The 24,932-nt window shown below is 43.0% G+C and overlaps 1 protein-coding gene across 1 annotated transcript; it reads right to left on the reverse strand.

Moving 5' to 3' along the window:
• Nucleotides 1-1,046: 1,046 nt before the first annotated feature.
• On the reverse strand, nt 1,047-23,704 carry LOC310865245 (methylated-DNA--protein-cysteine methyltransferase-like). The gene is made up of 5 exons (XM_083774273.1): nt 23,678-23,704; nt 21,542-21,687; nt 11,786-11,949; nt 6,383-6,522; nt 1,047-1,186 (listed from the first exon to the last, which is right to left on the reverse strand). The coding sequence occupies exons 2-5, from the start codon at nt 21,676-21,678 to the stop codon at nt 1,058-1,060; spliced, it is 570 nt and encodes a 189-aa protein (XP_083630399.1). The 5' UTR covers nt 21,679-21,687; nt 23,678-23,704; the 3' UTR covers nt 1,047-1,057.
• Between the last annotated feature and the right edge of the window lie 1,228 nt (nt 23,705-24,932).

Here is a 24,932-nt window from a genome sequence, read left to right on the forward strand (position 1 = left end):
CAGTAAGAATAACTCATCTGTTCTGAGAGATCAAATGGGGTTATTATGATAAATGATGAAAAATGAAATAATATTATGAGCATTGGAAGTTAGATGAAATGTGCTGGCAGAATCCAAGGTTGAAGTGTTGATTTCTGTTTCCCGTTCTGCACTGCCCTCTAATGGAAAACGCTCTACTGAGAGGCAGGAGGGAGCTCTGACACACTGTAGCAGGCAGAACACTCACAGGGCAATTCATAATTGGTAGACTGCGCAAGGGAGGGAACTATACACAGGAAAAGCTATTTATAAATTAAATAACATTAAAATGCGAGAGTACGAGATTGAAAAGTCCAAAGTACTTTAAATCAAAAATCGATTTTGTAATTAGTAGATCTATTTTGTGAAAAGAAAAGAAATAAAGAGAAAAAAAAAAAAGATATTCATATATATACTGTATTGTGTTCCGCGTCGCCACTTCTGCTGTTAAGGTGGCTATAAGGCGAGGGCAGACAATGAGATATAAACGAAGACAAAACAAACGGCTCACAACAAAGCTTGGTAGCTGTAAAATTCAGAGCCTTTATCACTGGATGTTGAACAAAGCATTCACTTGGCAGGAAATTAAATAACGAACGATGGTTACAAAGACTATTTCTGCTCAGGAAAAAGGGGTGAAAAAACCCAGCAACAACAGTGCTAGAGACATATTTTTAAGGGAATAATAATTCTTTAGAAAAAACATTCCAGCAATATCTGGCAAATGCAACAGAGGCCCCTGGGAGTAGGTGTTTGTAATTCCTACTGTTCTCTGTTTAAGTTATTTTTGTACATTCTAATTCCACAACAACTCTGTATCACATTAACGATGCAGCATCTCTATTCTTAGAGTAAAAAAAGAAAGAAAAGGAAAAAAAAAGAAAGGAGAACATAAACTGAATATTTACAAGTAGCTCCAGTTGTTCCACGGTGCGTGCCAAGTACGCTAAACTTTACGGCCCTGTTTTGTGCAATAAAAAAACCTGGCTTTGTGTGTCTGTGTGTGTGCGCGCGTACCAAATGAAGGACAGTTGGGTTTTTAGCCTTCCCCTCCTCTCCTCTCATGGGTGAGCAGCCATTGTTTCAAATGGTCGCCCTTGCCGCCCATGTATGCCCCACTCTGTCCGCTGCTGGAGATGACTCTGTGGCAAGGGATAAGGAGCGGAACCTGGAAATTGGGGAGAGAAAACGTAATTACAGAATGCCATAAGTGGGGACACCGGGACAGAAAATGATACAGTCGGCGCTCGAAATGCGTTCGAGTGGCCAGGAGACACAGAGCATATGCTTTATGCGAATATCTGTTTATTTCAAAATAGACAAAATGTTCATTGTCATATAAACAAGAAAAAGTTAGCAACAGAAAGGCAGAAAAAAGACTGGACCACTACAAGTGGTACCAGTTCACAACTTCACATGTAATGTTTGGCATAATGGCATAATGTTTCTAATGTAAAACAGAGACAACGTGCTAGTTTTAGTAAATAAACACTACATCCTAATTATGAAACTTGCATAAAAAACTGCTGCATCAAAATAAGACAATTTTTTTAAGCCTCACAGATTTTTGTTGACAGCAACCCAAATGTTTGAGGCTGATACTACACGACATGCATTATGCATAGAGGAATCCCACATTTACCACATAAATGTAATGTCGTACAAGCAACCACAATGTTCATGAAATCATGAATCTGCATTTTTCTTTCTGGAAAAAAAAGCCAATGCAAGCAGTGTCTGGTTTGATCGTGAACAAATCTACATCGAGGGTGACTGTTTGGTCTTTGGGTAAAAATGTTTCTTCTTTTTCTTTTTACAATTTAATAGTGTAAAAGGAAAGCAGCAATCAAAAATTAATGGGCAAAAAACACCAGCAGGATGAATATTCAATCGAGAGGGTGTCAACATTAAGATCTGATAACCCTGTGATCATTAAAAGGAGGAAGTCGCTGGAGCGTTTACTCTTGTTACAGACGACTGCCAGGGGGGTCCGGAGTTCTTTGTAAACTAAATGGCTGGAGAAGGATTAAACAAGCAAGCTGAAAACACTTCCATCGTTAACAATAGTGGCAATTTGGGGCTTGAGTTACAGCATTTATTCATTTCAGAGCATAACATAATGTATGCCTTCCTGATCATACATTCAAAATGTATGCGAGGGCAAAAAACATCACCAATGCCCCGACCATCCTACCATTGTGCCGCAAACTATCCTGTTCCAGTTTCATTTATTAGTCGAGTCTTTCGATTGATTGGTGCCGTGACTTGATCACCGTGCCTCTGGCCGGTTTTTACAACGGCTGGACATCCAGCGCGTTTCGGTTCAAATCCATCATTAAACCCTCTCCCGTATCAACAGCAATAAAACTTTCCGAGCCCCAGATTAACCTTGCAGACAGAGAAATACTGCTCCAGTATTCAGATCAATACTGTTCCCCGGGTTTGGAGGGATAGAGCAGGGTACCCTCAAGGCCTTCAGGATCTGCCTCTTCACTTGGGGCGGATGGGGGGGGGGGGGCAGGAGCCCCTGCACCAGGCTTATCAATACTCAAATCCTGGTGAAAAAACAAGTGCCACAGAGAGGCGAGGATCGATCCAGCTACACTGAGCTTTTCACAGCTGAAGCCCGAGTGGACTGGCTGCTGCTGACAAGTAATTGACACTGACAATCTGACTCTGGATCAGCCCCTCCCACCACCACCACCACTACCCAATAAATGGAAAGAAACGTCAGTAAGAAGTGGGCATGTTAGACGTCCCTCTCGAAGCAACGGTCACATGGTTGATGATGGTAATGCATCATGTAGAAAGTGATGACTGCGTTATAAAAAATGAGCACATTTCGATGCAGAAATTGCTTTTTTACTAAGTCCAGTCAATTCAAACTTTTACTTGTATAGCAACATTTCATGCACACAGAAACCCCCTGTGCTTCACATGAAACGCATACAAAAATACACTGCCATTATTATTAATTTCCATGTATTATACAGTCTGTTTATTCTGAGATATTAAAGTGTTTATTTAAAACACACACACATGTATCACCAAGGGAAGCACACAGCACTGTGGGGACACGTGGAAGTTCACTTTGCTTACACCACGGCAAAAACATTAAGCACACGATTGTGTATGGGAGGTCTAGGGACTACCTCTGTGCTTCCACCTCTTTATAAAGTACTATATGCCGCTTCCAGCCCTGTACAAGCACTGTTCTTTTCCACATGTGCATAATGTACAGTATTTGTTTTGTACATACAAAGTACTGCGCCTGGTTCTATCGCTAGCATAAAGCACTGTGTCTTTACCAGAAATGAGTCACTGTCAGTTAGGCCGTGGCTACACTGGCTATAGTCTCACGTGGTCAGTCAGTTAAGACGTGGTCAGCCACATTATTTTACGTCATCAATAACTTAGACGTTAAATATATTGTCTGACTACCGTGAGACTAGGCTGTGGCATGTTTTTTTTTTTTATCCCAACCCATTTCTTTCTCCCGGTGTCAATTATCTAATGTAATAGTGGGCGCTACACCTCGTCTGCCAACCTGGGGGGGGGAGGGGGGGGGGCAGCGGACTGACCTCATGACTGACCTCACTGACCTTCTATGCAGGAGTCCAAGCTGCTTCTTTTCACCTGACAGGGAGGAGTTTCCCCCAGCCGGACATAGCGTGTGGAAGGAACACGTTATTCTGACCAGTTTCTTTCCCCTCCATCAGGCACCCCAGCTGGCCAGGGGGAGGTAGTTTAGAGACCAGGATTACTGCATGTTTTTTGTGGGGGTACCTACCCTAGGGGGACACGGGGAGAACATGCAAACTCCACACAGAAAGGCCCTTTCTCCAACCCCGCTTCGGGTATGGGCACTGATGACGCGGAGGAGGGAACACGCCCCCCAGCGCCCACGGCGTGCGTCCCCAGTGGGAATCAAACCCAGGACCTTCTAGCTGTGAGGCGGCAGCACTACCGACTGTGCCACCTTACCCCCGGCTGTGGCATGTTTAGTTCTGCTCGAGCCAAGATGGGGGAAAGAGAGCCATTGGTCCACAAAAAAGGTACAGTACCATCTATGCTGCTGTTTGGAAACACCTTGGTTTGGAGGAGTCTGGAGAAACAACAAATATTGTGCAAGACACAGTGGTGTCTCCATTAACACAATACGACCCATTTGTTTAATCATCGGAAATAAAGGGCTGGGAAAAGTCATTATATCTTTGCCATTGTTTATTACAAAACCAAAGGATTTGACTCTTATGTAGGCGTATAATACAAATCTTGAACCATGAATCAATGAATATTTCACTTTTTTTGCACTATTTGAGCAGTCCTAACAGGTGTTGTGCTAGCCTGGGAACACAGACAAATCTGCCACAGGAAAAAAAATTATCCCTGGGGAGATTGGTCTGGCACACCACAGTTTGAATTACATTTTGCTCACCCCAGAGTTGTGGGTGACCAATCGGAGCCCACTATTCAAACTGAGACTTTTTTTTGCTGTGACGTTGGAATCTGTTTGTAACCGCCCCTTGGAAAAAAATATATTTAACACCAAAGTTCTGGCTATGCCAGACTAGCGTTGTGCTGTGTTCCATCTCTGTATAAGGAGCTATACATTACATACGGTAGGTGAAGTGCTCTGTTCAGAGGTGGAAAGTACATTTACTCAAGTACAATTTTGAGGTATTTTTTTTACTTTACTGTATTTCCAATTTTCAATACTTTTACTTCTACTCCACTACATTCCATCTTAAATATTGTATACTTTTACTAGACTAAAATTAATTGAAAACATCATTTGCTAGTTACTATGTAGATTACCGGTATTATTACAAAAGTCACACCCGTGTGAACTGAGTGGTGCAACTCCCCTCTCCCCCCCCCCCCCCCTCTCCTCTCTCTCTCTCTCATTAGCAGGCAACAGTGCAGCACTAATACTATCTCTCTCTCTCTGGCACAACAGCGCCCCCTACTGGTACTCATAGTCATATACTGGTGCTCATGGCCACATAGGTGAACACGGACATTGCTGTTCCTTGGAGTGGTTGCACCACTCAAAAACACATGAACCACTTCAGCCCTATATATTCTGGCCATTAAAAAAAAATATATATATATACTGTATAATAATAGATCTACAAGCTCACAATTTGCCACAATGTGACTCACTGCGAGCTTGTAGATCTGCTATTTAAAAAAAAGATTTGTATGCATTTGAAAACTTGTAATGGTGACATTCTGCATAATGAGTACTTTCTACTTTTGGTACTTTAAATTCATTTTGAAACCCAATACTTTTGTACTTTTCCGGAATTGTATAGTATTTCTACATTGCAGTTCAACAGTATTTGACACTTTAGTAAAAAATGTCAGTACCTTTTCTACCACTGGCTCTGTTACACCTGTGTACTGAATGGGTACCGTATACATATACAGGTATTGTGCTCTGCCTCACACACAGCACACCGGTGGTGCAGATATCACTACAGTACACGGGCGGAGCTAAACTGGCTTTGATCAAATGCTCTGATCAAAAGGCCTTCCATTTTGTACACACTGAAGGAAGCGTGAGCAAAAGGAACAAGGGGCAGAGACCCACCACGACAACATACAGAAAGAGGTGGAAACAAGGCATGGGCAGGAAGTCGTATAGTTCATATTCTCACTTCTCACAGATTGGTTTATGTGAGAGGAATGTTTCATGTTATGCCTTATAGCTATTGAAAAATAGCAGATCTACAAGCTCGTACGAGCTTGTAGGTCTGCTATTTTTGAAAAATCGAAGAACGACTGACTGACTGAAACACAGTTTTTTCAGAAAACTGTACTTTTCAAACAGACATTTTTTGAATCTGATGTCAGGTCAAAATGGGTTAAATGTTTGAGTGCATCCATGGTGGGGTTAATGGGGACTAGGTTCTTCGACAGTGGAACTTGCAGATATTAGGCATTCATAATCTAATACCAGTTTAACATATGGCACTGGACTCTAGATTAATAGATTTATAAGCAATGCAAATATAGACATTTTACCACTTGAAAATCCACAGCACCTTGTGTTTTGTGGTGAAATACTGCTTATAATGGAATTATTATGTGGAAATAGAAAATATAAATACATGAAAGTATCTCTCTAATGTCCTTTTTTGCAACTACATTTTTCATTGCTTTATTGAATACATCTTTTTTCGTGTGTGTGTGTTTACACGTCGTGAGGTAAAGGTCAAAGAAAGTCCCAATTCAATTCAAAACACATATCCTAAAATATGAAATTAAATAAAATCTCCTTCTTCTGCTCCCTTGTTGACCAAACAAAGTAAGAGAGAGAGAGAGGCCTTGTCAATCAAACGTCAACCCTCAGACTCACCGGGTTCCTCCTCATGGCCCCGCCCACAGCTCGCGCTGCCCCGGGGTTTCCCGCCATCTCCGCCAGCCGTTTGTACGAGACCGTCTCTCCGCACTTCACACGCCTCTGAAGTATGTGCAGCACGCGGCTGGTGAACGCGTCTACACGCCAGAGAGAGAGAGAGAGAGAGAGCGGAGGACAGGGAGAGGAGGGAGGGAGGGAGGGGTGGAGGTTGGGTGGGGTGGGGGGGTCGACGGGGGGTATGGAAAGAGACGGAGAGAGAGACAGAACCTCATTTAATCAATCACACCGAGACAGCTGATGGAGGAGCTGATGACAAGACCTGTCAAGTTACAATGTGGACGACGCACGCTCCAAAGATATATAAATATATACTGTATATACTGTATGTACGGTGGTATTTTCAAACAGGAGCCAAAGGTTTTACGCAGCGTTTGCATTTCAGTCAATAGGCCGAACATGCGTTCTGTATTACTGTACTGTATGTCCTGTGAAGACAATGTCTTCTATGTTGTTTATAAAAAAATTTGGCAAGGTCAAACTCTTTGTCAGAACGTAAATTAAGCCGAGCTCATCCTATCTGTTCACTATTTTTAGAATAGTCATTAAACATGTAAATACATAATACCATTACCCAGTTTGACCTTAGAAGTAGCTTTTAACACAATACAGTATAGCTGATGTGAGAAAATCATTCCGAAAGCAGAAAAATCTAGGTTATGGTTTGAGAGGTCAAAGCTAAAATTAAAAAAGTTCGCTCATTCATTTAAAAGGATTAAGAGGGGCCAAAAAGACTGTGAATCTGCTCCAGATTTTTAATAATAATAATTTGAATGTTGCATACCATTTGTGGCAGCGGGATGACTTTGAGGTTAATCAGACCAATTTGTCCTTTTAATTGCTTTCTATTCAGAGTCGATTCATTATATCATCTTCACTTAAATGGCGGAATTCTTCAAATCAGCTCCAGCTTAACCCGCCACATTAACGGCTTTGATTTCATTAGCACTTTAGCTGCGATGTTATCTTATTCGGGATTACCAGAAAGTGACTGAGGAGGCATGTATTTGTATAGCTCCGACTGTTACTACCGACTGAGAAGACAGCGTGCATATGAAAGCGACATATCGAAAACCTCAGAAGCTACACATAGTTGTGAAGTTGTGCAGACAAGTGAACAACACTTCGTCGCACGCGGTGAACAAGACAGGGGAACAATAGTCTAGTTATTTGGGGGGTGGGGGTGGGGGGGGGGGGGGGGAGCTAGGGTGGAATTCTTCCAGTCTATACATGTACTCGGTCATAAAAATTAAATTAGTGATCTCCCATTCTCTCTCATTTATGTGGTCTAAAAGAGCACATGACAAGTGATCTATGTGAAATCCTTCTAAATTGGCATTGTGTGAAAACATGTCACACCCCTGACTGTCTTCCGCAGAGTGAACATCCTTTGCTCCCCAGGCTCCCCTCGCTACCTTATAGTCACTCTCCGCTACACAAAGCCACGCGAACAAGGCAATTTGCCTAAACTGGGGGGAATAAGTGTAAAACCTAAAGGGGATACATTTGATTGATGCGCACCCATGTGAGTTCTTTGTCTTGAACAAGGCCCGTAGGTACTGTTTAATAATTTTTCAGGTAATAATCACGCTGTCAACGAGATGACGGGCTCTTACGCAGACGACAGACTTAATGTTATGAGGAGATAAGATGCACCACTGGAATTTCTTTTATGCATTATTCTCCCTCATAACGCATGGATTTGGCCACATGATGCGTGTGGTACATATTGATGTCTCTGGCGTCGCTGGTGGGTAAATGACAACATGCCCAGTCCATGGTTATGACAAATCCCCATTGATGCGAACATTATTGACAAGCCGCGAAAGTCAATGTCACGCCAACAAGACAGCAGTTTTACCCACAAGCAGGCTGAGCGGCTACAGGAGGATGTATACCTTACACCAGTGGTTCTCACTGGTGGTTCTTTTCTGGATCACGGCCCAATTGGAAATCTCAAAAGCGGCCCACCCACCAGACCACGGCAGCGGAAATGGGTGAGCTGACTGGATTTAGGTTAACTGGGCTGTTAACTGGACTGCGTTTTCAGTTTATTTTGAATGATGAATCAATGGATTTAGCTTCAGCTTGGATCAATAATACTTTAAGTTCCTATTCATCACAATGAAAAGTCATTTTTCAAGGTTTTAACCAAAACATATCATGAAGGTTTTTAATTTGTATTTATTTGACTTTTTTATAAACAGTATTAAGTGTTTAGTTAAATCATTTGGTGGCCCACTTGCAATATCCTCACGGGCCACCAGTGGGTCCCGGGCCACAGGTTGAGAACCGCTGCCTTATGCACCAAGCCGGAGCGGTCGCTTCTCTCAGATGGACGTGGCCCACTAAATAAAAGGTCTAAAAGTGTCTGTGGTTTTTATCCACAAGTACAGGGGTTAAAGAACTTTGCCCCTCAGCCGCATCGGAGGCAGAGATTCCACGCGGGTCACTTGAGGTGACCAGCAATGATTTGGAGAGCGCTCCCCGAGCCCCATACTTCATAAAGGGCTTAATACGGTGTGTCTGGGGTCAGGACCCTCTTTAGATAGGGGTGCAGTGATGTCAATTGTTTAAATAAAAGTTGAGAGGTACCACTTACAGGTTTACAGACGTCCCATGATTATGTCACAGGTCATTACCTACCGCGAGGCCAGGTGACAGGGCCATTGGACAAGCCAGATTGAACCAGAGCACAATCGATGAGCAGGAATGGATATGATATTATATATAGAGAGAGAATTGGTGTGTGTGTGTGTGTTTGTGTGTGTGTGTGTGTGTGTGTGTGTGCACACGGTACACACACACACACACACACACACACACACACACACACACACACACACACACACACACACACACACACACACACACACACACACACACAATGATATATATGCGCATACATACTTATACATACATATATAGTAGCTTAAAAATAAAAGAATACATTAGATTTGGCTGGCCTTCCTAATGATAGGAGGTGATTTGCAGCTGACAGTCACCTCGGCGCGGTTGTAAGAATAAAAAGACAATAGTAGAAATCAGCCGCCCTCATTATCCTTTGTCTCTAATGGGCGGGAAGACTCTGACTGACTCCCAGTCAAAGTGTCTCTCTCGAGTCTTTGAGGGATCCATACTTTTGAAGGCTGACAGGGTGCTGATGATTCTCTGATTATTCGATATTCTGAAAACGTTCATTTCCCTAATTCCTTCTCCACATCACAGGGGCGAGTCCCGGTGAGCGTCTCATCTCACCCTGCGCCGTGCACAGAGGGAGGCACAGGATCCCTGCAAGAATCTAGTCATTTGGGGCTTTGAAGAGCACCCCCCCTCCCCCCTTCAAGCCCGCCCGCCGCACCCCCTCCCCCCCCTCACACGTTCCCTGTGCCGCTTACCAAGACTAAGATCCTCTCGTCTGTTACATATGGATGTATAATTAATGAGATAAGAATATGCATTGCTTTAAGAGTGCGCGATGGCGTCTGTGTTTTATTTTTATTTTTTGGGGAGGTGAATGTGTGGGCGTATGTGCACGCATACGGGCACATACAAACCACATGCACACACAGCACGTGCACGTGCTCATGCGCGTGTATGCGCGCCGGCACCTCTGCTCTAACACCGTCGACCAAAGTTGCATTTGATGTCGTGTGTGTGACAGTCAGGGGTGTATATAAAAGTGTGTCTCACATCTCCTTTCATGTCACCTCCACAGCACCAGGTATATACGGTGACAGCTAATATGAAAAGTGGCTTGTTTTGTCAGAAATGTGTAAATAAACATGGCAAACACTTCAAGTGAAGGTCACAACTCAATATTACATGACAACCGCCGTGTGCGAGAGCTATGCGACATGCGCGTTCTCCCACAAGATAACTGAGCAAACAATAGTTGGTTGTCATATAGATTGTAATGACCTGATTACATTTTTGTCCCCCTTCCCCCGCATGCACACACTAGGCAGCATGACTAGAGTGACTGGGAATTTGTTCATTATTAAGTGCAATGCTACTCCTTTAGCATTTGTGAATCAACAACAAACGAAATGAATCATTTTTTCTTCCCTCAAAAGATGAATACTCCTGTTGTGCACATTTAACATTTTTTTACACTGGCGTGGTCTTGTGGTTTAGACTACTGAGAGCAATCCGAGCTTAAACCCTGTATTTACCGATCCCCCAAAACAACAGGCGAGGGAGAGAGGAGCCTATACCGCGGTACACAATCACCTATTCAGATCAGGTACTAATGAAGAATTCCATCTATCCTGAAATTTAATTAAAACCCAAAAGACTTCAGATGAGATGCGATTTGAAAGAGCCTGGGGCTGGTACACAAGCACTTGGTGGTGAAGGGAATCACACTGTAAGTTGATATCGTAATTGGTCCTGATGTATTTCTGCATTGCCTGCGTGGGATCGGGGGACCCATAGCTGTATACTGGGTCTCAATGGAGTACCTGCTCATTGAAAATGCCATCACTCAAGCACTGCAGATCTGCATGAAATTAGAGAGCAACTAAGGCCTGATTGCAGGGGAAGAGAGAGGCACAATTGTTAAATGCATATATTATATTTTTTTTGCTCTCTCTCCCCCGTGTATGTGAGATTTCTTGCCTAAGTGAGTTCTGAAAATGTTAAAGTTAAAATGCAATAAGGATTTCCGCATAATAAAGTTCAACTGGCTAACAAGTGTAAAGAAAAGCAACGTTGAACTGTAGAAGTAGGCCTACAGAAATGATTTCACAAATAAGTCGTATATAGGCCCAGATAATTCCATGACCAAAAAAAAAGCCACGTCAACTAATAATTAATTCCTCAAATTTCACTCAATGCCTCCAATCATATACTCTGGTGTCACGACTTCTGGTTGAAAGGACACTAATTGTCCATTCTTGGGAGCTCTCTTTTCGTTTTCCTTGCCGTAGGTGACTGGTCAAGCCAACAATAAGCTCATTCAAACTTTACTACCATTCACATGTTCTCATTAAAAAAAAGCTTCCTGTCTGAAAATGTCAAGAGTGGAATTCGATCAGTTTCAAAGAATGTGCCAAGAATCATGGGAACGCTTGCCAAGACTAACACGCGTAGTAAGAGCTGCCACAGATTACTGAACCAAGTTACAGCTCTGTGTTCTGTTCCCTCTCTTTCACTCACTCACTCACTCACCCTCTTGCGCCCCCCCCTCCACCGCCTCCTCGCTCTCCTTCCCTCTCTCCCTCAGCCATAAAATACTTCATTATAACACAGTGAGCCAGCGAGTGTAAGTGATGTAACTGACAATTAAGAGTGAAGGCCTGATCCCAGTCATGGCTCTGCAAATATTTATCCATGACAGACCTCCTTGCAGGGCGGGGTGGTGAAAGGCGGGGAGCGGGAGACTCCCAGCGGTCTGAGGCTCACTGAAGTACGCCTGGAGCCATTCGACACAGCGCTGCAACTCGGGGCCGCTTTCCGCCGTTGGGCCGTCGCTGACCAAGCTGCGCAGGGGGGCCTCGTCACTCCTGTGAGGGGATGGAACAGGGGGGGCGAGGGGCAGTCGGTGGGAACAGGGGATGGGGGGACAGGGGGGGGTGGGTTGAATAAGTAATCATAATAAAAGAATTCTCAGGTCGAGCAGCATTAAAATGTGTCATGAGAGTGTAATAACATGCCACGGGTGAGAAGGCATGCGTGATACTGATGACATCATTTTGCGTCGAGTCGCAACAAGGCATTAATCTGTGCTGTGTTTAAAATCTGGAGTTACACATTAAAACGAGCGGCTTATTTTGACATGCATTGTGACAAGTTTCAGAGCCGTTAAAGATATTTCTGAGTGTATGCTTAAACAGTAATCCTGACAGTACATTTAAGGCACAGTATGATAGAGTATATAAGCAAAGAGAAAAGGCGTTAACAAGTTACTTCAAACAAGCTTTGGAAAAATAAAGCAAACCCAAAAAAACGGCTTTTGAAAAATAGTTTTCAAAAGCCTTGGAGCCAAGTTTTGCAGGAAAAGTTGGGAGCAAAGCACAACAATGGTTTTCAATCGTGCTTGGGTGTAGTTTATAGTTCATGAACAGAATAAGTGGATTTTTTTTTTTGGCCAGAGTGGTGTTGGCCAGCCGAGCTGTAAACTTGGACATGCATCTTAGCATGAGAAGACGCTTGGAGGAATTTGCCGTCGGTTGACTTGGCATCACTTAACAGCTGAGTTTTTCTCTACAACTGCTGACCACCCCCCAGGTCAAGACAAGCAGACTGACCCATATTTGACACTTAAAGACCCTACTGGGAAGGTTCTTCTCTTAGCATGTGCATTACTGCAAAGTGGACCTCAAGCTGTGTTGCTGGATCTGAAGCATGCCGCGCCAATTCCATTAACTGGTGTACAGGACTTATAAATAAATAATGTCGCCATTTAAGTGCCCTTTTTCAAAATTGGTTTATCCTGTATGGTATTAATAATACACATTTACTTTGTTAAACACACAGACCGTCTCTCTCCTCCCCGCCTTAATACATTCAGTCAACATGGCCCTAAGTGTTTTTACACTCCTGCAGGTCACAGTTTGAATAACATTTTATATTGGACATGTGAAGCTGTTTTTTTTTGTTGAGTGTTATGACTGAGCAGGTCCGTTTTCAGTTGGAACCACTCCTCGCCTGCTAGTTTGCGGCCGGCGCGTGATGGAAATCTCCTGGGTGTCGTTTAACACTGGGTGTAAATACAGTAAAAAGGTGTAAATACTCTCATTTCTAAATAAACCACACAGCAGTTTATAGGCGAGTGGCGAAAAACTCGGAAGCCCACCGAGCGCTCCTGCGCTGAGACCCGCTCAAACAATGGCCATGGCTCATGGCAATCTCTGTCGGCATGGGTGAGTGCCCAGCCAGCCCCTACTTGTCATTGTCTCTCCTTTCTACCCCCCCCCACCCCCCTGCTCTCCTGCTGCCCCCCCCCCCCCCCCCCTCTATTTCTCTATCCTCTCTCTACAGCCCTTCTGGCTCTCCACAACTTACACCCCCCCCCCTTCCAACAACCCTTTCCACTTCTCTCTTTCTCTCAGCAACGATCTTCCGACCACTGTTCCCTCCCAGCAACCCCCCCCCCCCCACACACACACACACCCCTCCCTCCCTCCCTCCACCAGCAGCAGCAGCAGCAGCAGCACCTCTTCCCCTCCGCACCCCACCATCCAACACCCCCCCGTTTTCTCTCTGAGAGGATGTTCCAGCCGCTGCACACTGACAGCTCGGGGATATTGTGTGTGGAAATGTTCCTGTTGGACCCCGCAGGCCTCTTACAATCTACCGGACAAAGGGTAGCGCACCTTTGCTTAAGGCTTCGCACCTTTGACCTGCGACTCGCACTTCAAACTTGTCACCACGGCTAATTTTTTTTCCCCCAACTCCCCATCGGCGCTCCCGTTACGGATGCGCCCGCCAAAAAGAAATCGCTCGCTCGGTTAACAACGTAAGCCCCGGCCTATATACTCTGTTGTACGGTGAATGACAAAAATAGTAGATCTACAAGATCGTGCAATATATTGTGTTTAAAAACCTATTTGCTATTTTGTTAAACATAAAGAAATGACAAGAATGCCCAAAATAGGGACGGGAGGTCAAAAGTGGTTAAAAGTCAACGTGACACAGCACATGTAACGGGCAGTGAACAACAAAATGGACACCGACACTGGGTGCGGTAGCGCTGACACCAGCACCACGGTTGTTTCTGAAGAACATTGAACCAATAAACATACTGACCCGCTACGGGCTACATGTACACTATTACTACCCGCAAGAGTCCATTTGGGGCAAACATTACACTCCCAGAGTAAAATGAACATTGAGGATTTTACTGTGTACAGTGACTACACTCGGAGCACAATTCAAACCTCATCATAGGATCTTCATGAAGGCCATATTGGCAAATTAGAAATTGTGCCCTTGAAATGAGAGATTAGAGATGTCTAATAAATGTCACGTCAATTACATTGAAATCCTCAGAGGAGAGGCAATCTTCACATTGTCTTGAGATGAACATCATGCTACAGTATTTGATTTTATTCCCCGTCTATGTGGAAGACAACTATTATGAACAGCTTTTTAATAACTGTGCTTAAACTGGCCATGTTCCAGTTTCACTAAACTACTCAAATTTGGACCATGCACAAATGTTGAATGAACCTATCTTTTGAGTGATTAGAATAACAGCATATCCTATAGCTAGGCAGGCATAGAGTACTTTTTTTTTCTACTTCGAGGCAAGGATATGAGAAACTAATACTGAAATAGCCAGGAATTGCTGCAGCCAGTAAAAGGAATATTTCCCTTGATAGCAGATTGTGATTTGAGAGAATTTCTAATATTGTGCTCCTGTCACAATCAATTTCCAATTACCATAAATCATTGCTCCGTAAAGTGGGGAGTCATTTCGGAGTTCTACCTATTTTCTCACTCTAATATAAAGAATGAATTGAGCATTTATATAACTGTTTGGGGGTTATCATTCATCCTGCGAGAAACAATCAAAAAAGACAGAAGGATATAAAAGGCACGGGCAACACTGTATCTGAGATATAAAATATATGAAATAAAATAAAAAACATGCTGACAATTTATTTGTCACTTTCCTTTAGCATATAGTTAGAAGTTCAGTGACCCCCCCCCCCCCCCCCCCCATCCCCCGTGCCCCCTTTTTTCCACTACCTCTGAGTTAGAACTCCACTTCTTCAATGTGACTTCCTCCATCAACGGTGGGCATGAGAGGGGAAACAGGTTAACCACAAGCTCTAATTGAAAGGAATCATAGCAATCTGGCGGGGGGCGTAATGGTGTGGTGCACAAGAAGGAGGAAAAACTCTGAACTCATGCCTCCATCCTGTGAAGCGTGATGGCGCTCATCCCGACTCGATCGGCTGTCACTTTTGACACCGCCTGTCAGAGTTCTCCTTCACCGATCATGGGTAACATCGCGGGTCAGAGGATGAAATAGAAAGGGCCAGGACCAGTCCGATATTTTCCTCTAGCCTTATAGCCGCGGATACTTAACTCGGAGACGTCAAAGACTCAAGAGAGCATGAAAAAAGCCTAAAATGACTAAAAAGGAGGAGGGGGGGGGGGGGGGGGGAATACAGCATGTCTCTATGAATGTCAAGATCCTGATGGTCTCTCAGCCAAAGGCTGTGATACAATTGTAAGCCACTTGCTCAAATGGGGCCCGTTCAACCATTTGAAGATCATTCCGGATGCCTATCTGGACGCGGCGGGCCCTAAAGTCGAGAGCTTTCGAGATGCAGCTGAGCCATAACGAGTTGCTTTTTATTCCATCCTTGTTGTTGTTGCGGCGCGCACTGTTATTTTGTAAAGAAAACATCCGGGGGCCAGATTAACAGCTCTCCGGATAACCAACAACTCTTATTAGCGAATGTCCACCGAAGAGGCCACGGCGCTCAATCCAATACATAAAGGTGGTGGTGAAATACTGCAGAGTAGGCAACAATGCACACAACAATTAGGGCCTTCTCCCTACTGGCTAACCACGCGAGTCAGTGAAGGCATGTATTACCGCAGCCTAAACTCTTGCTCCATTATGTAGTAGTATCCACACCTCGACGCAGCAATGTTTATCTACAACAGACTACTGAGCAGTTTCAAATAGCATTTTTAGCCTCTATTCTCAAGTGCCACAGTAAGAGATTCCAATTACCCCGAATGGTAAGGAGCCAGTGAGGGAGACGTAAAGTACATTAGGGATCCCCTGTAACTGCAGGGACCTTTTAGAGCCTCGACTGAAGAGGGCCGAGAGACTGTGGGCGTGCGTTGGGGGGGACGGTGACCCTGCATGGATAGCCCCTGTCAAAACTTGACCACGTCAAGCACAAAGGCATTATGGGAATCCAGTGTCACCAAGTCCTAATTACTGTCTGTGTTCGGAGCAAATTACTGCCTTGTTCCTCTGATTAGCGAGGAGGCTAATCTTCACCTGTGTACGCCAGCACTGCTGAGGGCCCTTGAGTGTTAGCGCTTCGTCTTCTGTAATTTATTTTTAAATCAGTGCCCGCTCCCAGGAGTTTTGAGTGTTTTGTTGTGAACCGCTTACCATGATCCCCACCACCGCCCCCTCACCCCTAAATCCTTGACTAAATCCTTGTTTGGTGCCGCAGGAAGATAAGCAAGAACAACACTTGGGCATAATTGACTCGTACTCCTCTCCAAGATGTCAGAGCGGCATCATCTCTCTGCATAGCCATATTGCCTTAGTATGTTACACACTGTACCCTGCTGTGCAGGGAAGATACAGGAATCCAATCAAGTTCAAAAAACAAACTGGCGTCGCCCTTTGTGCCGGGAAACTTCTTGGGTTGACGGCGGGGGAAAACATTCACGGCAGCTCTACTTTTAGTCACATCTCCAGCACACGCAGCCTCCCTCTCAGGCAACCGGCGCCCGTCGTCACCGAGGAGGTTTCCATTTTTATAAATAACACACTAGCATTCGCAAAGATTTTCATCCGATTGACAAGTGAATGTCAGACAGTGCCTCGCCTGCGTATAGGGGGGCGGTTTACAGGTAGCGTGTTACACAGGTGTTGGTTTACACAGGAAATGGCACATGCAGCCTGATTGGGGCCGTCCCGGGAGACAAGAGGCATAAACGCAGAGCGCAGATGGGTCCAGGCCGGGGCCATGTGGGAGCAGCACCTTAATGAATACGCAGCTGAGTACTGTACTTCACAATGTGAACAACAGAATTCTAAAGGCTGCCGCCTTTTTTTAACGACAATATCAAAAATGATCTGAATATCATTACACGTTTCACAATGAATCATTTATTTATAAATACTGGGTCAGCTAGAGCAGAACGTCTTTGCCTACTTTATTAATATGGTTGAATTGTGATCGAGAACAGATCTCAATTTATATTATTACATCGCTGTTTTTTGTTTTGTATTTTTCTTTTCCCCAATTCTATAAGCTTATTAGTTGGGACATAATTGTTAAGAGATTTAAAAATTGAGCATAGCCATCCAAACTAATTTAAATTATGTATTCTAATCATCTAAAGCATGTGTGAAAGAGAGATGGATAGAGAGAGAGAGAGAGAGAAGGGGGTGGGTGCATGGCGGTGCAGAGAGATGGATAGAGAGAGAGAGAGAGAGAGAGAGAGAGAGAGAGAGAGAGAGAGAGAGAGAGAGAGAGAAGGGGGCGGGTGGCGAGCGGTGCAGAGAGATGGAGAGCGAAACAGAGACACAGAAGTCCCAAAGTTGTTGATGTGGTCCAAGGTGTGCGGCTCACATCAAATAAACAGCCCCCCGCACAGGAAACACATTTACTATACTATGTTATTCAGCGTGAACCAGGACATTGATTCACAGCACTACATGAGTGTGAGAAAACGATAAATGCATCACCTCAGATATTTCACACCAGTGTCGGTAGTGTGTAAAAGCTGTTGTGACAGCTTGGGTATTAGGGCTGGATAGATGGAAAATGGCTGGCCGCATATGAATGCCAATGTGACTGGGAGGGGTGGGGGGGCGACGGGTTCGACACAAAAAAACACACTCCACCTCAGAACAATTAGGCGGTTCTCAGGCACATCCAGTGTTGTCGGTGATAATGGAAAGCTGTGAGGATAACTGGTGATAAATAGACTTTAACACCCTCCTCCTTAAGAGCTATGCAGTTCCCCCTCACATGCTTAACTAATCATGACCATGGCCAGCAAATTCATACAAAAGACTAATTACTGTTGTACTTCACTTCAATCTCAACAGCCTCTTATATAAGGACTTGGGGGTTCTCCTGCCTCCTTTCTCCTCCTGATGGGTATTTTCTTTTTTTAAATTACAAGTAGGCCCGATGCTAGACAAAAGCGTTTAAAAATCGGTGATTGCTTTCATCCGCTTTAATTACATTCAGAAATGGCATTTCTGCCACATAATACACCCCTATTGTTTCAGAATTATCTGGCTTGGGGAGTAAAATCTACAATATTTGACGATGCTCCCGAGTTAAATCGCCTCTTGAAATTGAAATATGCTGCCGAAATACAAAATAAAAAGCCAGCCTTTGCTGCTGATATACTGGAAGCTTCTTGGCTTTCTGCAGAATGCTATTATTATGCATATCCAGGTAGAAAGTTAATTAACCCAAAGCTTAAGCTAATTATGGTAGCAGAATGCTATCAACCAAACGCTTTCAGTCAGACAGCTGTCCAGAATTTCATTTGCTAATCATTTGTCTTTTGCTGGAACATATGGTACATTTCCCCGCTATCACAGGAACAACAAACAGATGAAAATCATTAACTAAAAACAATGTGCAATGTGAAAAATCAGACACAGATTTATAAGGCTTTGTGTCAGAGGGAAAAAAAGGCGGATTTATGGCTTGGGAAATATAATGATAATTTTTTGGTTTGAGCCACTTAGGATTTTCAGCAGATCACGTGACCCGCGTGTGCTGGGAATTCAGATACAGAAATATATTGTTTATATCTATATGCAAATGAGACAGAATGTTTATTGTTTATCTGTGTATTATTAATTAGAATTTTCTATAGAGGCAAAAGCAAAGAGCTTATTCTTAACAGTTAGTGGCTCCTGGCATATTTAGTGTCTGTATTTCCACTGTTTGTTTTTGTGGTGTTGTTAAAAAGCAGAAATCCCTTACCCACTGAATTAAATCAATTATTTTTCTTGAAAAATGCCTCGTGCATTATTTTGTTCCACTTCATAAAAACACATCATACCAGCTGTTAAAGAGTGATTGATATCGGCATTGCCTCGCGACATTATCTAGCAATAAAGGCTACTCAGGTTCTAATGCAACATGTCACACTCGGGCTCCTGTAGTACATTTCTATTGAGGACCTCACAAGCTAAATTGCTTTTCTCCAGCTCCCCCACATCTCAGCAAGCTTGACAGACAAATTGATCAAAGCATTGTAAAATAATATGCCCACAAAAATGTCTCGGGGCAGAAGTCCGGCCCCTTTTTTCATTTTTCACCCTAATAAAAAAGTGCCCTGTGTTTTCCTCCGTATTATGTGTCTGTACTCTTGTGTGAAAGAAGACGAGAAGCATCATATTTCAGATAATAGTAATCTCCTGTAAACAAAATGCGTATCATTTTTCTGTATGAACGCTATGACCATGCTAAACTAAGGGGCGGGGGGATGGTGGTGGTGGGGGTGGTGGCTGGTTAACAGGGAGCTGGTGTGTAAGGCCCCAACAGGGGTTGTTGAGATGTAATGAATTTGTTCATCTGATAGTGCCTTTAGGGCTGTCGTTAGACTGGCGGAGGAGGTTGATTTCAGGGAAAATGTTCCTAAGATCAGTTAGGAAGCAAAAGGGGCTTGAGACGTTTCTATTAGAAAGAGCTGACGGTCATGGTGTGTAAGCAATGCTTCAAGTGCGTTTATGTAGCTATAATGGCATTTATCAATAACTATCTATCAATGTCGCCAGTGCTTTTGTTGCTACTCCCGCTGCTAGACGGCAACCAATTGTGAACCGTGGCAGGGCAGGCAGGCGCGGATTCAGTCATGAAAAGCTTCCAGGCTTCGACTTCTTTTCAGACACGTTGGGGCTTCCTTGGTGATGTGCATGAACCTTAACCATTTCCGTTATCCAAAATATGTTGTCAGGGACCATTTATCATACTGACTAGCTAAGCCTACATCATACCACATCCAAAGCTAGAAAGAGCCTTGTTTAGTATGTCATAAATAAATCAATGGAAATGGCTGACCTGAACTATTACTGCTATAGGCAGGCTTTTGTGAGATCTACATGTAAAGCCGCTTGCAAAGATAAGCCCATATTTTCTCACTTTATCTTTGCCTGTCTCAATGCCTGTTTACATTGTGTTACTCCAGAGCTGGCTATTGCTTCTTTGCTATCCTGTGACTGTAATATTATATTCAACTGGTCACGATAAAATCAAAATATTTGGTTTAATGGTGTTGAGCTCACACGTTTGAGAATATACAGGGGAGCGATGTAATCGGAACTACACTTATGACCGACATAGCAAACGATATTAAACTGAGAAATGATCTACTGATGCGAATCATTAGATTAATTTGCATATTCCTACTGAACCTGAACACACAAATTAAACCCTGTTCAGGAAGAGAGGGAGAAAGGTGCTTGCACATGGTTGCAGGACATCTTCCATAATCAAAATTCCATATTATTAATTTCCTCACTTCAACTCATTAACAACAAGTGGAATGTTTTTCACTGCTTGATGAATTTTAGGAAATAGCAGACAGTCAAGAAGGAAACACATGTTGAGGTATAATATACAAGACCATTAATGGGTTTCCATAAATTAGAATTTGCCATACATTTTCAAAAGGATGACTTCCTATCTGCGCGCGTTTGGAAACCAGTTTAATTTCCCAAACCAATCAAGTTTATCAAATGTGAATCTGTGATACATGGATATTTAATTTCAATCTAATCAAAACTAATCTGAGATGTAGAGTGTAGACCTGGAAATGGGAATTTGTTGGGGGGAAAAAAGGAATAAGTCCTTACTGATGCTGATGCTTTAATCAGTTGGAATCACTTCACTGAGACAGATGACATTCTAGGAATGTTTATGGATGGAAAGGGCCAAGACTTTAATGGAATATTCTGGTTTTGAATGTAGGCTGACACTCAAGAACAACTGTACTGTACTGTACACAACTTGAAAGGAACATAAATAAGCAGGAAGTAGCATGCCGTGCCCCCCCCTTGACCTTTATTGACCCTACAGGCTCTGGCTCTAATCAAGTCCCTCGTGGATAATAAACAGTTATTTTTATTTATGTTTTCTGAAATTTCAAATATACTGCCGGAAAGAATCACAACCACATGCCATCACAAATCTAATTTTGAGTCCAACTATATTCTAGGGCCCCTCATATTTCTTGTCTGCCTGCCTCATATTTTGCCCAACTTTCTCCTGGATATTTCTTGTGGGATCTACAAACATGCCCTGCTTGCGATGAGGAATGGCGGCACTCCATCACGGGAGTGGATTCTGTCTTGCCTGTAAATTTCACACCTTTGTTTATCGCGTCACCGGCACACACCGGGCTGTTGTACAGTACCTTTCAGCAGGTGCGACATCCATTAGGATCTGGATGGTGTGCACACCATTCTCACATGCGCTCGCTCGGATCGTCCCCAGGGGGCTGAGCAATGAGATGGTCTTCTGAGTGCACGGTCTCTCCCCCCGCTTCTTCATCTCGCCGCCCTGCTAAGAGACCACAAATTACACCGTGCTCATTGACATATTCATGTGGTAACTTTCAGCATTTCCCACACTTATTTGCATCGAATGATCTATTGAAAACCTAGTGGGCCGCCAACACGTGATGAGTTACATATTTGAACACCTAGCCCCCTGAACAATGTCATGATTTGACTTGATCCCTACATTACTATCTAATATTTCTTTCGTGCATGGGAAAGAATACGCCTATCTAACCAATAAATCGCCCATTTTTCCCTCCTTTCTGTTCTATATATCACATAAATGAGAAAAACAATGCAGTCTGTTCCCTTGTCTGGTGGGGGATTCCCCAGATAGCTCGACATTATTTTCAATCCGTCATTTTTGGTTGATGGCCGGGATGTTTTTCTAGCATTAGATTTGTTCCTTAGGGTGCAACTCCGATGGGATTCTGGTTTCCAGCCCTAACAACAGCAAAAACGTGCAGCTTTTCTGACGACTGAGATGGATACTGGCAATAACCAGACAGCAGTTTCTTTTTTATTTTTACTTTGAGGGAAGGAGAGATGATTGACTATGTTATATGTGAGTTTTTGAGAGATGGAGGTTATAATAAATAAAGGTCACACTGATTGTAAAGGTTCCTACCAAGGAATCACTCCTTCTGAAACTCCTCTGACCTGAAAACTAGCTGTCCACACCAACATTAACTCTCACATTTAAAGGCCCAGTCACGTGTTTTGTTTTTCCTTTGGCCATTTTGAATATTGATGTCCATACGATTCATCATCAGCATTTTCTGTCGGAAAATCACATTTATAATGACCGGTTATCTGTCGAAAAAGGATTTCTGCAATTTCGCAAAATCTCAGAACGGGTTTAGGCTACTGTTTAAGTTCAGAATCAACACAAACATTTAGGCTACATTTAAAGCTTTGAGGTGTCACATACTAGATACTACTACCACTCTCAATGGCTCTACTATTACAGGAAAGTGAAATAAATAAATGAAAAAGTCTAGGAATATATAAGCAAACACTGGATGTTTTATTACAATATTTATATATTTCATAGAAGTTGGCAAAGTAATGATTAATTTACAATGGACTTAATTTGAAACGACACACCACCAAACATGTGCTTACAGTATGGGCATTCATTGTGCAGTCACAGATGTAACATGAATGTGCAGTAGCCTACAAGCTCCCATTGTATTTTTGAATGGATTCATTTGACTTGATTGTCAATTAAGCCAAACCAGTGCAGTGTACACCAATACACCATGGTGGACAATAAACAACACTGTAATATAATAATGGAGTTTGGGAATAATGGCCTTTCATTTTTTTATATTAATACTTTGAAAATAATAATTAGTGTTAAATGTTCATGGCACACATTAAACAGTTTATTGATAGGATCTAAATGTATGTTTATTGAGTTGCCCACACACAAATCCAGAGCAGAATTTGTTGTAGGCTACACAGTACACACGGCTCAATACACAAGCAACCCGTGTGGAAAAGAGGCGATTCCAAAATAGTACAGCACATTTACTGTATCGCTTTTATGGTAGATAAGAATCTTTCAACGAGACAGCATCAGGCGGCCACTTCTACTGGAATTGGAAAGGTATGGAGAGTGAGACTATAGAGTTGGGCTTTGGCGTTACTTTCTTTGGGAATCAATCATCCATGATCCACGTGCTGCTATCCCCGGTGTTTTGAGACGTCGTCATAATTTCATTATGTATAATGAAAATGTTCAATTCGTGGTAAAACTAGACTTTCGGCGAACTCTTAGATAACTTATAGACAGGTTATTTTAAACCAAACTACAAAGAAATGTTTCATAAATCATCCCTTAGTATAAATACACTATATAGCGGTGTGTATAAGCCTGCTTCATGTCATGTGTGTATGCAAGTTCCCTGCTTGCATACCTCTGAACGCTTTTATGTACGTGTTAAACGTATAATGTATTTAACCCGTTTTCGGAGCGGTTATCTTACATGCAGTGCCTTGCGGTCGATGCTTTTCCTCTCTGCAAATTGCAAAACAATGAGGGCTGAATCTCTGTTCCTGTTTCTCCCGACAACGTGGTTGAGGCGGCCAATCAGAAGACGCAACGGCGGAGTCCTGCTCGCTGATTGGTTCGACAAAGTGTTCTCTCCCCCTGGTGTTCTGCCTCTTACTGTGGTTCAGGGAATGGTCCTGGATCCAGGGATGTAGGTAAATTGAACATAAATACTACTTAAAATCTATTTTTCTCATAAAGGAGACCACTGTGGAAATACCTAGGCATATACATTTAGATCATAAAGTAAAGGCAGCTATCCAAGTGTCCATATATGTAGTCCAGGGTACTAACAGTCAGGCAGCTAAGGTACCCCAGCTGGGGTTACATATTTTTAGGGCTTCTTGGTCAGTAGCCTATAATAATATAATTCACAACAAACATAACTAATAGCTTTTATGTATGTGAATTCCAACATAAGTGAAGAAGTAAAGACAGACATGTGTAAATATGCGATAGGCTGTAAAGTTTAACTAATGCAGCTACACTGCTACTTTATTATTAAAGCTTTGTACACTGATAATTAATTAATTATTATTCTATTGTCCTTGTAGTCCTAAGTAGCAAGGTCAATTAAAAAACAACAACATTGCTCTTTAGGATAGGCCTGGTTTATAGGGTATAATCACTAGTGATTTATTAGGAAGTAAAATAATTCTACATTATTTTGAAAATAGCTGATATACAAGTTCACAGTGTGTGACAGGGCAACACACTGTGAGCTTGTTTAAAAAAAAAAACAAAAAAAAAAAAAAATTGTTTGTAGGTATTAATACATATGCCCAAAATTGGAACACCAGGTTAAAGTGGTCAAAGGTGTTCTGAGGCTGTTGTCATTTGATTTCTGGGACAGTCGAGGACTAGTGGAAACAGATTCTAGCTAAATGTGTTGCATCCATTATACGTTAGGTTACTTTAGAAGTTTGTGTTGACCTCTGTTTTATTTTTACTTCCATGGCACCTTCACTGTTCTGCATGCCTCCATTTGGAAAGTGTATAGGCCTACATGGGCCCGTGGCCCACACCCCGTCTCGTTGTGGAGGGTGGAAGCAGGGAAAAAAACGCCACCCCTGCAGAGACCATTTTGAAATCTGTGAGGATTTCCGTGCCATCTGGACCCGCTGCCAGTCTGCCCCAGATAGTAAGGGTTGGCAACGGTACCCGACGGTGCAATATGGCTCTCTCTTTAA

Source organism: Protomyctophum parallelum (assembly GCF_964188405.1).
Source record: "Protomyctophum parallelum genome assembly, chromosome: 10".
Classification (NCBI taxonomy): Eukaryota; Metazoa; Chordata; class Actinopteri; order Myctophiformes; family Myctophidae; genus Protomyctophum; species Protomyctophum parallelum.

What these genes read in the sequence shown, in the direction of transcription:
- LOC310865245 (XM_083774273.1), bottom strand. Translation starts at nt 21,678, where the DNA reads ATGAAGAAGCGGGGGGAGAGACCGTGCACTCAGAAGACCATCTCATTG. An exon ending in GATGTCGCACCTGCTGAAAG is followed by an intron (nt 11,950 to 21,541) that starts GTACTGTACAAC and finishes ATCCCCTCACAG; the next exon opens with GAGTGACGAGGCCCCCCTGC. An exon ending in GGGCCATGAGGAGGAACCCG is followed by an intron (nt 1,187 to 6,382) that starts GTGAGTCTGAGG and finishes CCCAATTTCCAG; the next exon opens with GTTCCGCTCCTTATCCCTTG.